The sequence below is a fragment of the Mytilus californianus genome, unplaced genomic scaffold, assembly GCF_021869535.1.
Source record: "Mytilus californianus isolate M0D057914Y unplaced genomic scaffold, xbMytCali1.0.p SCAF_4, whole genome shotgun sequence".
Classification (NCBI taxonomy): Eukaryota; Metazoa; Mollusca; class Bivalvia; order Mytilida; family Mytilidae; genus Mytilus; species Mytilus californianus.
In genome coordinates this window covers 61509313-61525919 of record NW_026262690.1, presented here as the reverse complement: position 1 = coordinate 61525919, position 16607 = coordinate 61509313, and the positions used below count along the sequence as shown (strand labels likewise).

The 16607-nt window shown below is 31.3% G+C and overlaps 1 protein-coding gene across 1 annotated transcript; it reads left to right on the top strand.

Annotated features, from left to right (window-relative positions):
* The first annotated feature begins 3 nt into the window (after positions 1 to 3).
* Positions 4 to 15798, top strand: LOC127698574 (tryptophan--tRNA ligase, cytoplasmic-like). The gene is made up of 8 exons (XM_052202085.1): positions 4 to 207; positions 6371 to 6479; positions 7063 to 7182; positions 9807 to 9989; positions 12013 to 12226; positions 12692 to 12865; positions 13776 to 13916; positions 15122 to 15798. The coding sequence occupies exons 1-8, from the start codon at positions 75 to 77 to the stop codon at positions 15278 to 15280; spliced, it is 1233 nt and encodes a 410-aa protein (XP_052058045.1). The 5' UTR covers positions 4 to 74; the 3' UTR covers positions 15281 to 15798.
* Positions 15799 to 16607: the final 809 nt, after the last annotated feature.

Here is a 16607-nt window from a genome sequence, read left to right as displayed (position 1 = left end):
GAAATCGTGGTTACTCCGGTATGATGGACTACACGTGGAACTAATGTAAACACATTGGCATTTGACTTGTGAAAATGACAGAAGAAACAAATGGTTTAGAGACAAAAGTAGAAAATATGACTACCAAAAATTTGGAAGAGGATGTTGTCAATCCATGGGAAGTGGCGAGTTCTTCAGACAAAGGAGTAGATTATGATAAACTGATCAGTAGGTCATTTGTACACGTCTGTTACTTTTCTGTTGAAAAATATTGTCAGAAGTTCTTTTTCTGTTAATGAACTTCTGGCAATGTTTGTGTGATGTACATTCAAAATAGTAGTGTCATCATTGTGCAAGAAGATATTAATTGTATAGTCCCTTTTATTTGAGGATAGAAAAAAAACACAATCTAAAAAGTAATATTTCTTAAACTTAAACTCCAACCCATAAATGCCTTCTAAATAAGTTTTTGAAAAATGTGTTATTACAAATGTATATGAAATATCAGACATATATTATTTGTCTCCTGAAATACATGTATATAGCCAAATTCTGTAGGTGATGAATACTTATTGCATAACACTGTACATATAAATTAATGAAATAATTGTAAAGCTTCCAGACGTTGGTTATGTTATAATATTACTTATACATCAAATCATATTCAGTGTTAATTTTGATAGTTTCAGGTAATCTTTTTCTAGCATTAAAGAATAATTTATAAATAATCTAATATTTATTTTGCTAAAAACAGATGTAGGTATATAACTTGGTGTGTTATTAATCTGCATTTACTTAAATTTGCATTATCACATGAATTTTCCTAAATATTCTTTTTATATGTGAATCTGTATTATACGTAAACAAGCAGTGGATATTCAAAAAATTAAATGTTTCAAGAACTTTTGTGATTGTAAGCTCATGCAATCCTGAAAAAAAATGTGCACAGACTGGAAGTGAAAATTTTTTTGGTATATAAAAATAAGATAGCAATTAATTTTAATCTTAACCAAAATAGTATGTCATGGTGTCATGTTCTTTTTTATTGTTGGCATAATTCCCCTTTTCTTTTGTGTTGTGTCTTTTTTTTGATAAGTTTAATGCATTTTCGTAACTTATAAAGCCTCAGTGTGCCTTTTTCCTTTTGTCCCTTCTATTTAAGTTGTCAGTAAGATTCGTGATATTTGTTTTATAAAATAACTTTGTACATTTAATGTTCCTGTCGTCACCTGAGGGGGCATTAAGTGTTACCCTTGTCCGTAAGTCCGTCCGCCCATACTTACGTCCTGAAATTGCTTTCCGTTCTCTATTTTTAGTATGCCTCAACCAAATGATATGAAACATAAACACAATGCTTAATACCACAAAACACAGATCAATTTGAATTTGGGTGGCATCACTTTTACCATTCTCAAGTTATGCTCTATTATGAGGTTTATATGCAAGCGGGGATTTTGTTTTTTAAATCATTTTTATAGAGCCTGCTACAGTTATGTTGCGAAAAACGATACATAGAGATCCTAGATTCCAGCGTCATTATTTAGTTTCAGTCAGCTAAAGCTTTTTAGACATAAATAACTTTGTCAAACTTCGCAGAATTTTATAATATTTGAACAGAAGCTTGTTTATGACCAAAATACAGTATCCAGAGCAAAATTTTGAAAAGTTTTATTTCATTTATTTCATTATTCCGTATTTTATTGATAAATGGACTTAGTTTTATACACTGACTAGGGTTAAGTTTTTTTAAAGTTAACAAGTAGATACTGTCTAGGGTTAAAGTTTCTTACACATCAATTACTTTGTCAAACCTACATTTTGTACCTACAATATTATGAAACTTTGGCAGAAGAGATAAATGTCTGAAGCAAACTTTTGAAAATATATTTTTTTCTTTTTCAGTATTTTTCTGATAGATGGAATTAGTTTTTACAGTAAACATTTACAGACCGTTTGGGATTAATTTTTTTTTATTTGATAAATTTGTAAACCTTCATCATTGTTCATGGATCGTTATGAAACTTGGACAAACTTTGCAGGGGAAACACAGGGTTTCGCAGAACCCCTTACCACTTTTTTGTAGAGCCTGCGACTTTTATCGCAGAAAGCTCGACATAGGGATAGTGATCCGGCGGCGGTGGCGGCGTTAGCTAACTTCTTAAAAGCTTTATATTTTAGAAGGTGGAAGATCTGGATGCTTCATACTTTGTATATGGATGCCTCATGTTACGAAGTTTCCATCAGTCACATGTCCAATGTCCTTGACCTCATTTTCATGGTTCAGTGACTACTTTAAAAAAAAGTTAACATTTTTTTTAATGTTAAATTCTCTCTTATTATAAGTAATAGGATAACTATATTTGGTATGTGCGTACCTTGCAAGGTCCTCATGCCCGTCAGACAGTTTTCACTTGACCTCGACCTCATTTTATGGATCAGTGAACAAGGTTAAGTTTTGGTGGTCAAGTCCATATCTCAGATACTATAAGCAATAGGTCTAGTATATTCGGTGTATGGAAGGACTGTAAGGTGTACATGTCCAACTGGCAGGTGTCATCTGACCTTGACCTCATTTTCATCGGTTCAGTGGTTATAGTTAAGTTTTTGTGTTTTGGTCTGTTTTTCTTATACTGTAAGCAATAGGTCTATTATATTTGGTGTATGGAATGATTGTAAGGTGTACATGTCTAGCTGGCAGGTGTCATCTGACCTTGACCTCATTTTCAAGGTTCATTGCTCAGTGTTAAGTTTTTGTGTTTTGGTCTTTTTTTCTTAAACTATAAGCAATAGGTCAACCATATTTGTTGTATGGAAGAATTGTTAGCTGTACATGCCTGCCTAGCATGGTTCATCTGACCTTGACCTCATTTTCATGGTTCATTGGTCAATGTTTAGTTTACTTGGTTAATGTTAAGTTTATGTGACAGTTGTAATAAAGCTTTATATTTAGGACTATCAACATAATATCAATGATTAGTAAAGGAGGCGAGACATTTCAGTATGTGCACTCTTGTTTTTAATTTTGAGCTATTACATGTATATGAATTACATAAAATATAACTCAGAGAAGGTGGAGAAAACAAGAACTTATCTGGGGAAAATCTGATGAAGTTTTAAAGAAATATAATGGAGTTTTTTCACTTAAAATTTCCTTCCTTATAAAATAAATGATATTTGACGTTCAAAAGCTTTTACATATTTATTTAAAATATAAACTGCTGCTGATAAAAGTTTTTAATTAAATTAAAAGACAGATTATTCTTGTGTAAGAAAACAGATAAAGGGGTTTCTATCATGAAAGTGATGATCATTCAAATAGCATTAATAAGCAGTACATTGGACAGAAGAAGCAAACATTTAGATGTTAAATTTTACTATAATCTGCTCAAAGTTTTTCAAGATATGAATACAAATTTTTAATTGAACATGTGATGTTCATTTCTTACATTTCTAGGAATTTGAAGAAGAAACAATAAGATGCATATATAATTTAACAACCCAAGTCTTTACAAGAAATGTTACATTTGTCTTGAAGATGTATTTTTCTGATGTTTCAGTCTCGTTGAAATCTCGTTCTGGAATTATTTCCAAAACATGTGATACAAGTGGAAAATATCAATGAATTTAAAAAATATTATAATCAAACTAAACTCTGTGAAAAAATTGTGTTTTTACAATTAAATATTTTTTTAGTAATAAAATTTTCAAATTTTATAACCAATCCAGTCAGTCTCATCAGCCAAAATGTTGAGAAAATGGATGAAGGGTACAAGAAAATGATTTTACCAAAAAAATGTACATCCCATATCAATTTTATCTTTTCAAATTTTTCAGATATGAATTTTTTCAATCATTTATAACAAAGAAGTTGAAATGATATGCTATTGGTTCTAAAAAAAGTGAAAAATCCCAAATTTACAAAATTTACAGCATGGTCAATTTGACACGATAAAACCACAAAATTTTATAAAACTTTCTAATATTAACACCTACCTCTATTTTTATGCCCCCGCCGTACCGGAGGGGGCATTAAGTTTTACCCTTGTCCGTCTGTACGTACGTACGTACGTCCGTCCGTACGTCCCGAAATTGGTTTCCGTTCTCTAACTTGAGTTTGGCTCAACCAAATGTTATGAAACTTATACACAATGCTTATTACCACAAAACACAGATCAAGTTTGAATTTTGGTGGCGTCGCTTTAACCGATCTAGAGTTATGCCCCTTTATAAAAGGAAATATTGCAAAATTTTTAGTTTCCGTTCTCTAACTTAAGTTTGCCTCAACCAAATGTTATGAAACTTATACACAATGCTTATTACCACAAAACACAGATCAAGTTTGAATTTTGGTGGTGTCACTTTAACCGATCTAGAGTTATGCCCCTTTATAAAAGGAAAAATTGCAAAATTTTTATTTTCTTCTAAATATCAAGTTTATATAATATATTTTTAAAATTGGAGTTATCTTCCGTTGACCATGATTATAGTTGAATCAACTACAATCAATGCTTTATACAATGCAATGTTTAATTTTGACTACCACTGATAAAACACAGATCAAGTTGAATTTGGGTAGTGTCACTTTATAACCATTATTGAGTTATGCCCCTTTATAAATAGAAAGATTGCAAAATTTTTTAGTTTCCATTCTGTAACTGAAGTTTTCCCCAGCCAAACATTGTGAAACCTATACACAATATTCATTCCAACAAAACTCAGTAAAGATCAAGTATATTTTTTTTGTTTGAGTTCTCTAACTTGAGTTTGCCTCAACCAAATGTTATGAAACTTATACACAATGCTAATTACTACATAATACAGATTAAGTACGAAATTAGGTGGCAACACTTTTTCCATTCTAGAGTTATGTCCCATTATAAACATAAAAATTGCTAAATTTTTTAGTTTGTCTCAACCAAATGTTGTAAAACTTATACACAACCGTTCTAGAGTTATGCGTCATTACAAATAGAAAAATTGCTGAATTTTTAGTTTCTGTTCTCTACTTAAGTTAGCCTCAACCAAATGTTATGAGACTTGCACACAATGCTTATTACCACAAAACTCAGATCAAGTTCAAATTTGGGTAGTGTCACTTTTACCATTCTTCAGTTATGTCCCTTTATAACTATATGATATGCAAGCGGGGGCATCATCTGTGTCCACATGTGGACACTATCCACATTTATTTTTAAGCTAAATTTATTCAGATTGGTCCACTTCATCTGTAGTGAAAGTATGAAAAAAAGTTTAATTGTAGAACTGTGATTTTTTCATGATAATAGCCCAAAAATGGGTAAAAATTGGGAAATCATTAAAATTGTGTACTTTCAAATGGACGTAGCAAAAAAAGAAGTGCACCACTATATGATTTTTTCTCCATCAATTACTTTCTTACAGTCATAGAAACCCAAAAATCAGGTTAAGAAAAAAGATTGATTCTAGAAATTTTTGGTGCAGAAAAATTAATACCGTTAATGTAGTTAGCTCATCAGATAAACATCCTTAAGAAAATTGTTTGTGTCCCTCTGCTGTCAACATCTCCCATAAAGTGTCCCTTTCATGAATAAAAAAAAACATGTAACATGCCCTTTTTAAAAGTAAGTTGAAACACTTTCAGATATACAATTTGTGAGAAATTGTATTCTTCTTTATGTTGTTTTACAAAAAAATGCTGTAAAAAAGGAAAACAGGAATGGGATTACTATAATCTTTTTATTTTTAGGACTCTGGCAGTACAGAAGCATACTTGTACTATTATCTTGAAAACTATAATAAATAGATAGAAACTTGAATAAAATGTTCAGCATTTAGAAAAGATCTAAAACCAAGTTGAATAGCTGAAATCGTCAGTTCAATCATGATTTGAGTTATGGCCCTTTAATGACAATTTTACCAATTTGTGGCGTTTTTGCCTATTAGTTTGAAAATTATAATGGATGGATAGCAAAAATGACCAGGAAGACAAGATATTCAAATAAGTCAGTATTACTGAAATCATCAGTTGTCTTCTTATAGGAGTTATTGTCCCCAAATAACAATATTTTTTTTTACCCTTTTTTGTCTTTTGGGCAAACATATAGAATATGGAAAGAATTAAAGAGAAAAAATTATCAGTAATACAAGATCAACAAAAAAAAGAGATTTTAGTCATGAATAATATCCCAGTCTATAATGTTGAGGAGTGTCTATTGTTGAAGATGCTCATAGACCTACATGTAGGTGAGCAACACTTAAGAGCTCTTTAGAGCCTCTAGTTTCAGTTGTAATACATTTGAAGGTATATTATGTGATTAAAAAAAATCAGTTACTTGTAGATCAAACACAATGATTATTTGCTGTTGTGAAGGATCCTTTGTATAATTTAATTGTGTAATGTATTAATTTTCAGAGAGATTTGGAAGTTCAAAGGTTGATGAGGAACTCATAAAAAGAATAGAAAATGTTACTGGAAAACCAGCTCATCATTTTCTGAAAAGAGGAGTATTTTTCTCTCAGAGGTAAGGTATTATTTTATCACCCACAAGTAAGAAAAACATTTTTTTAGGGGCTTTTATATTTATATTATATATAAATGTAAATATAAATGGCATACCACAGTATACCGTACCATCCATCAACAGCAAAATTGTCCTAGTAAGAAAATTCACAAACAATAGACAGTTGGACGGTCTGACATTTAGACATTTGTATGCATGTCTACAGAATGTTCAAAATTATTTGATTTAATATGTTAATATGAGTTGTTTTGTTATTATTCCACTAAATTATATGTATGAATTTAAAATAGTTAATGAATGTCAGTTTCACGAAAGTATTGGCATTGAAAATTAATCATTCACATATCATTCAATGCAGACAACTTAATACATTCTGACATTTGTTAAAGACTGATGCATTTATTACAAATATATTCAGTGAACAGTGGAAAGAAATGAAATATAATAGTTACAGGGTTTCAATACTGTTATACATAACATCACCAACAACCTTTTTCTATAGTCTATTTGAAACTACTGATTCTTCTAATATTTAATGGAAAAATAGTAGTAATGAGTAAAACATAACAATTTTATATTTCAGAGATATGCACCAGATATTAAATCTTGTTGAACAGAAGAAACCATTTTACCTCTATACAGGTCGTGGGCCTTCATCTGAAGCAATGCATCTTGGACATTTAATACCATTTATCTTTACAAAGTAAGAAATCAATCATTAAATTATGAACATTTTTTAACATAACAAATTAGTTATTATACATGTACAATATTATTGCATTTACACTGTAGAAAATCTATGTTTATGTGTCAGCTTTTATGTAAGTAAGAAGGATTAAAACATTTTCAGAATGCTATCATGTTAATTTTCATATCACATACTCTGCTTTCTACTTAACGAACATGCTGAGTCAAATATTAACATGTTTACTGCAAAAGTACATGCAGCATTGAGGACATGTCTTCCTTCTCAAATACAGTATTTTGTATACTGAGTTTTGCAACAAATTATTTTGATATCTGATTTTAAAAAAATAGTTATACTTCTAAACAAAACAATAAATCAATTAATGTAACGAAAGAAAATAAATCATCAGATGCAAATTTTTAATTGACAAATTCAAATTTTATTTCAAAGATTTTAAATTAGAATGTATGCTGCTTAACCTTTTTTTACTCAGTATATCTGATACAACTCTAATTTGATCTACCACATAAATGAAGTTTGTTGGATGATGAAGATTGATTGTTGTATGGTTTAAGTCCAATGGCAAATATTTCGTGCATGTCCAGAAAGAGATTGAATTAATAATAAAAACCAAATTTAGATCCTGCAATAGAGGGTGAAGTGGCATATTTTACGGGAATTTGGAATGGCACTGAAAGAAAGGGTACTGTGGATTCATTATTATTCGTTGGATTATGTTGGATACCAAATTTTGTTGATTTCATGGTTACCAAAAAACCAGGAATTCCAATGTCCAAGAATTTTCTATAGGAATTTGTGCAGACTTTGGCAAAACCACAAAATCAAATATCCCCGAAAATGTAAGTTTTCCTCAATCCACGAAAATTGGTACCCACGAAAATAAATGAATCCACAGTATATTGGATAGGGTCAGAAATTAACCCTTGCAACAGGTCACTTACAGACTCCTCAAATAGTTGTTGCAAGGGTTCTTAATGTGCAGAGAGCTTGGCACTCTTTCTACCTGAGGCATTGGATTTCAAATCCCAAATCTGACTTAACGTTTCTTGATATATTACATTCTGCACAGCCAAACAGACGCCTCACTTTAGCAAGGGTTTTACTGCTGGTTGGAAGAAGACCACGGGATGCAGATGGAGAAGCATCAATTTCCAATTTCAATGTCTTAATATGGACATCCACGTTAATTATGCCCCCGCTGTAGCAGAGGGGGCATTAAGTTTTACCCTTGTCCGTCTGTCCGTACGTCCCAAAGTTGGTTTCCGTTCTCTAACTTTAGTTTGCCTCAACCATATGTTATGAAACTTATACACAATGCCTATTACCACACAACACAGATCAAGTTTGAATTTTGGTGGTGTCACTTTAACCGTTCTAGAGTTGTGCCCCTTTACAAAAGGAAAAATTGCTGAATTTTTCGTTTCCGTTCTCTAACTTAAGTTTGCCTCAACCAAATGGTATGAAACTTATACACAATGCTTATTACCACAAAATACAGATCAAGTTTGATTTTCGATGGTGTCACTTTTACCGTTCTAGAATTATGCCCCTTTACAAAAGGAAAATTGCTGAATATTTCGTTTCCGTTCGCTAACTTAAGTTTGCCTCAACCAAATGTTATGAAACATATACACAATACATATTACTACAAAACTCAGATTAATAATAAATTTGGGTAGCATCACTTTTACCGTTCTTCAGTTATGTCCCTTAATAACTTTATATGATATGCAAGCGGTGGCATCATCTGTGTCCCATGGACACATCCCCCATTTATTAGTCCCTTACCGACGAAGTCGAAGGGGACTTTAGGATTGCACTCCGTCCGTCTGTCCATCCGTCAGTCCAGCAAATCAGCTTTCCACACTTTTTTTCTTCATTCTTGAAGATATTGATTTGATATTTGGTATATAGTTTTATCATGACAAGTTATAGATTAAGTTTAAATTTTGTTCCGGTCTGATGATTTAGTCCAGAGTTATGGACCATAACTCTGGACCATATCTAATGTTAGAGTACTATGTTAAACCATATTTCTGTACAAAGGGAGATAACTCATTTTTTAAAAGACATTCTTTGTTAAATTTTTGAAGAATTTTTTGTTAGGTTTGTTTGTTATTTAGTATAAACTAATTTTCTATAAAAAAAAATTATGAAGAGAAATCCTTTAATTAGATAATAATCTATTTTTTTAATGAATATATTTCAATACATTACATTGTGTAGATAAAAGTTGTTGACATTTTATGGACAAGTTACAAATCTATATTAGTTTGTGACAAATGAAAGAAAAAATATTTTGAACTATTAATTACATTTGATTATAATTTGAAAATAGATATACACTGTATTACATCATATCTAATTTTAGAGAACTATTAATCATATCTAATGTTTTTTTCACTCATATAATCAGTTTTCCGCTCTGTTTTTAGTCATGCTTGAAGATATTGACATGATATTTACTTTTTGTTTACACCATGACGAGTTATAGAACAAGTTAGCATTTTGTTCCAGTAAAATGAATTTTTACCCGGTAGGGGACTATGTATTGCCATGCAATACTCTCAGAATGCTTGTTTATTCTATAAATTTATTGAATTTAAAATTAATTTTAGATGGCTTCAAGAAGCATTTGATGTTCCATTAGTTGTTCAGTTGACAGATGATGAAAAGTTTTTATGGAAGGATCTTACTTTAGAAGAAGCTAACAGACTTTCCTTTGAAAATGCCAAAGATATAATTGCCTTAGGTTTTGATGTTGAGAAAACCTTTATATTTAGTGATTTAGAATATATAACGTAAGTATGTGAAAACGAATGGTTAAACATAACACAGAGTTTACTATCATAACACAGTAGTTTATCATTACACTAATCTTGAATCCTAACATTCTCTTTCTCGCTAAAATCTTAATCGTTTTATCGCCATTATTACATGCCAAAGTTGACTACAAATATATTACTTTAAAAAAGTTCCCATTTTTTCAAAGTGGCACTTTGCTCTTGTTTGATGATGGCATCTATGTCTGTGGTCATTATAAAAATAAGGCGATGTAGTATGATTGCCAATGAGACAATTATCCACCACAGTTAAAATGAAGTGGATGTAAGCAATTATAGGCAACTGTACAGCCTTCAACAATGAGAAAAACTCATACCGCATAGTTCGCTATAAAAGGCCCTGACATGGACAAGCACATATAGAGTGTGGTGGGGTTACACATGTTTAAAGGGGCCAGCCCTCCTTTTAACCTGGGACAGTGGTGTAACAGTACAACAATAAAAAAATCAGTTGAAAAAGGGCTTAACTCATCAGATCATTACATAGCATAAAACCATCTAACAAAAACACAAACCGAACCTGACGATGTAGTTATACATCCCTAAAACAAAAAAGACACAAAGTACAGATCTGAGAGTACTAGCAGTTACTGACAGCTAGTTCAAAGCTAATAATAACTAATAAAAAAATCATGTCATGTTGACATCAATTATTGTTGTGTAGCCAGAAAGAGATGCTGTAGCAACACATGGGGATCACTTCTGTCTTCTTGTGTTGAAAGAGTCATCTGTATCACTTTTTGTTAATGCCCAATTCCTTGAAAATAGTTTGACAAAATTAAACTAAACTTGCAAATATTCTGTTAAAGGACATAACATTGTTGTGCATCTGCTATTCTGTTGAAAAGCGTTGATTAAGTTTTTAGATTTAAAGAACAGTTTGTTTCAGAAGAGTTACATTTCAGATTTAAACTTTAATTTGTATTGTAATTGTTTAAGAGAACCAACACCTGAGGTGGTGATCATGCGGTAGGGTAAAATAGAGTGGATACCTCTAGGTATTCACAGTTGTTGTCTTTCAAAAAGTAAGAATATATCAACATTAAAGACAACAACACTCATAAATTACCCCAAAGTAATAGTTTTAATGGTCAACATGTTTCGCCAGCAAGCATGGCGTATTCAGGACAAGTATATACATATGAAATAAAACAGTGAAATACAAATTTTAGGGTTATTGCCGTAAATAGGAAGCAATGTTACAATAATGGTTGTTATGAAGACGTTATCCATAAAAAAAGACAGTGAAAGTAAAATAAAAATAAAAATAGTTAACTTGATTAGAAAGTAGAAGTAAGTCAATAAAGTTATAAATTGTGGTTGGCTGCTATTCACACCCGTCTTGTACAGTCTCATTGGAGGTTCCTAGTGGTATTGTTATAGAGATGATGAAAGGGGATGATAAAATGTTCAGTTTAATTTCCCAAATGGAAATCACCTCACTGGTATTTCCGTACCAATTCAACTGGCTTTGCTCTAGGAGGTACTGCTTCCAATTGCATTGTGAATATTATGAGATGTATGATTGCTGCTGGTATTGGAAATTATAAAACTCGTGGTAGATCTGTAAATATTTAATTTGTTAATAAAGTGTCAACGGATCAAATTTGGCATCATAAATATTGTGTGTGGTTCCTGTGGTTCATTCTGTTTTCTTTTCTCTGAATGGGTTGCCTGGTATTCCAATTACATTTGACTACCAGGATTGTGTACTAATGTGTTGTATGTTAATTTTCCGTAATAGAGGGCTCCTTATATGTATTTTCCTATGGTTGCATCTGTTTCCATATCTCTCCTTCTTTCTTCTGGTGGTGTGTAAAATTTTGCGATCATTTCATGCAATGATCGAGAATCTTTCGATAAGGTCTGTGTATTCGTTCATTCTGGTTGGTAGTATTGTACAACGCTAGTGTGGCATAGGTGGATCCTTATGGATGCATGGTTTCATAGATTTTATTTGTATTGTTCATTTGTTTTTCAGACAAAGTCCTGCTTTTTATAGAAATATGTTAAGAACGCAGAAGTTAGTGACATATAATCAAGTGAAGGGTATATTTGGTTTTGATGACAGTACATGTATAGGAAAGATCAGTTTTCCTTCCATTCAGGCAGCACCCAGCTTCAGTTCATCATTTCCACAGATATTCAACAACAAAACTAATATTCCATGTCTCATCCCTTGTGCAATAGATCAGGTAAAAATTATTCTATTTATATTATGAATTGATATATATCTATATCAAGACACTACATTATTTTGATTAAAATTGGTGTTCCCTCACTTGTATAAACATGAGTTCCTCCCATTTCTGTAATATTTGCCGTCATAGAAAAAGAATTTTTGACGCCAAGCATTAAAAATGCAGTACATGAGAGGTATCTCCAAGAAAACATGCTGGATGGGAATAAACAATTCAGTGAAAAAAGAAATCCATTTATAAATGAAAAAGATATTTGATAAATGAAACAGCATTCTTCCAACTTTAGCTGGTGATCATACTACCGGTATATATATCTTTGATTGTAAAAATATAATGGGAGATGGCAAAAGATTGAAGTACTAATGAACCATCTTTAAACCTGAGAAAGTCATGTTTTGATATTACATGATTTAAATTTTTTTTATGATTTCTCATGTAATTAGTGTATTTATTTTCTAGGATCCATACTTCAGAATGACCAGAGATGTAGCACCAAGATTGGGCTATTCAAAGCCAGCTTTAATGCACTCTACTTTCTTCCCAGCCCTACAAGGAGCACAAACTAAAATGAGTGCAAGTGACCCCAATTCATCTATTTTCTTAACAGATACTGACAAGCAAATTAAGACCAAGGTAACTAATATGGATTCAAACCTTTTTAATAACAGATAAAAGATTTTTTATTGATTAAATGTGGAGATTATAACGCACAAAGTTTTAATAACATCTTTTAATTGTAAAAAAAAAATAGCACTGTCATAAAACTTAAAACTTGGCAATGGCATTATTTACAAGTCAGTTAGGGCTTGAAATTTAAATCCTAGGCTTCTGACATAATTTAATATTGATTGATATTTCCTGCTGGCAGTACCGCAAATGCTAGTCCAGGAGATTCTGTTTTCTTCTCCTTGTCTGTTCGGCTCTGAGGTGCATCAATATTCAAACTCCGAATGTTGATGTAAGTCACATATTGTAATTTGACAAATATATTTATTTTAGAAACTTACTCTTTTTTTCTTACTTTTTAAAAATATTTTCATAATTCATATAAAAGTATCACATGAAAATTTGCTCAAACATCCTATTTGAAAATCCAGGAATCGGTTTCAAAAAAATACTTACGACTAAGATTGATCGTAAGTCATGAACAATTCAGTATACTTACGATCAATCTTAGTCGTAAGTTTTTTTGTGAAACCGACTCCAGGTCAGGTTAATATTACGGCGCTAAAATGTACTATGATGTTGGCGCTCAAATGACCCTATGTGCATTTTTTATTTTCGCACAAATGTCCTATGCCCGTAACATATTTTAATATTTCAGATTTCTTTCATCATTCTGCTCAACTCATCATAATGTAGTCAATTATGACTTTTGAATGTTGTGACTTAAATATGATATTTTATGATGTCAATATTAAGAAGATATCCTGATAATCTACATGTATCTGACCCAATTTATTTCTCCTTTTTACATTTGCATCTTCCTATGTGAGTTTAGCTAAAAGGCATAGTTATAAATATGTATCAATACCTTTTACAGATAAATAAATATGCATTCTCTGGTGGTGGCACAACAGTAGAAGAACACAAAGAGAAGGGAGGTAACTGTGATGTGGATGTTTCTTACCAGTACTTAACATTTTTCTTAGAAGATGACAACAGACTAGAGGAAATTAGAAAAGTAAGTTATTGAATTACTATTACTAATAACATTTTTAAATAGCAAATATTATTTGGTAAATCACCTATTTTCTATCAATTTGTTTATACAGGACTTTTCAACTGTAACCAGTTTTTTACCCAATGATGAATGTCATGAAGCTTGATAAAAGTGAGTCGTTGCGGGGGACAATAAAAATATGGGGCATCTGTCTGTCCATCTGTCGGGTCTTGTAAGCGATCTCACATGTACAGCACAATTCTTGCCAGATTTTAATGAAATTCATATCAAAGGTGAAGTCAACTATGCCCCTTGGAAATATTAATTATATGGAAAGTTGCATTGTAAAGGCTCTCAAGCCTCCATTTTTCTTAAGATATTCATAAAATGATATAACATACTAAAAAAAATATATTTGTACTTATAGCCCTCGGACAGATAAAATATGTGCAACACAGGGACATTGGATATCTTTTTTTGACAATTGGTTTACAGGTGCAGAAGTATTGCTGGTATCCCTCCTCTCAACCATGCTCAAGTTACTTAGAAATTTGTAATGATTTAAATATTAAGTTATCTAATTATTGTTCATTTAAAATTAAGTACATGGGACCGTTTGACTTTTTTTAGTTTTTGTGTAGAACATTTAACATCTAAACTAACTAACAATGTTCAAACGAACATGAATTATGTTTGTGCCTATATTGTCTTGTACATTTCTATCCCTCTTGTCTATTCTGGACTCATATATTTGTAATAAGAGTTTGTCTGCAAGTTGAGTGGTCACTACTCAGTCTTTGATAAACTAAAAATCTGTTTTCCAATCTATAAAATACCTAGCTAATTTGCTAGTGTTAAACAAAACACAAAAATTAATCCATAAATAAGTATATGATCAAACATGAAAGGTCAAAATTCAGTTATGAGGTCAGATTTTCTTGCTTTCCCTTGAATTTGCTATTGCGACGTCATGAAAAAAGGCAACTGTGTCTGATGACGTTACATAAAAAGAACACATCTTATTGTATCACACTCAATGCAGTGGTAAAATCTATATATACACCATCAAAGATTGCTTACAGTTACTGTTGGCAAGCACAAACTACTTAAACTGCTGCTAGTATGAAATCTTGCAATCCTTCACTGTATCCCTGGACTAAAAAAGATTAAAATTTAACATGTATTGGCTTTATACTTTGTGATAAAATAATGTACTTATTTTTCAGACTTACACAAGTGGAGAACTTTTAACGGGTTACTTAAAGAAAGAACTGATAGAAATATTACAGAAAATAGTAGGTGAACATAGACAAAGAAGGTCCCAGCTGACAGATGACATTGTTAAACAATTTATGACTCCTAGAAAATTGAAATTTGATTATTGACCATGTGTGTTATTTGTGTCTATTTATTTTTTGATAGAACTTTGTAATAGGGAAATGAAATAACATAGGTTAGTTTTGGATGGTGTATAATCTTCCATACTAAAACTATCAAAACCCTTCAAACAGATTTGTCTTTATTTATTTCAATCTGAAGGCCTTATAAATTAATCATTAATTATTTTCTGCTTTTCATTAGTTTCTGTTTAACTGATATCCAAAAAATCTATCATATCAGCTGTATTCATTAGAAACATGTGCATCTGCAGGTTTTACTGGATTGATTTATGTTTAAAGTAAGGTTAACATCATCTTTACAAGAATCATTGTTTTATGAATAAGATAATTGACCTTTAAAGAAGATATTCTGAAACAGCTTACCAACTTTACCAAAAATGGACATGATGGTTCAAGAAATATCTTTAATAATTGATATGTTGTCTTTTATGATTATTTTGATTTTTAGAAGTATTCAAAATTCCATTGGAATTGTATGAAAATAAATATATGAATAATCTTCACTGTTCTCATTATTTTTTCACAGAATTTGAATTTACATTTGATAAATATTGTAATTTAATGCACAACAGCTTCTGGAATTGACATTAATATGCATGTAATATTTGCCACTGAATAATAAGCTTGCATCAATCAATCCAGCTGTTACAGGAGGTTATTTGCACATTCATAGGTAATTGTTTATCTCTTCGTTATTTGAAATATTAAGAACTCGTAGTATATTTATGTTGCACTGTACAAAAGTTTTTATATATTTATATGGAAACAATAAGTACTGCCTGTATTATAACTTACAATTTTAAACTTCTATAAAATTTGCTATTATAAAGCATTTGATATGTATATATCTTGAATTTTAAAAAAGATATATGACTAGTTGTTAAAGAGAGGCGAAAGATACCAAGGGGACATTCAAACTCACAAGTTGAAAATAAACTGACAACGCCATGGCTAAAAAAGAAAAAGACAAACAGACAAACAACAGTACACATAACACAACATAGAAAACTAAAGACTAAGCAACATGAACCCCACCAAAAAAGGGGGATGATCTCAGGTGCTCTGGAAGGGTAAGCAGATCCTGCTCCACATGTGGCACCTGTCGTGTTGCTCATGTTAGTGCAAACCCGGTAATAAAAGTCTAATTCTGTAGGTCACATTCGGGAAAAGGAGATGGGAATATGATTACGACATTTGGAATATATCTGCTATCATCAGTGAAACGGATATTCCATAATGGTCAACCAACTCGTGATGGTGTCGTAAAATTTATGAAGGTATGATTTCAACTTCACCACTTAGAACTTAAAAG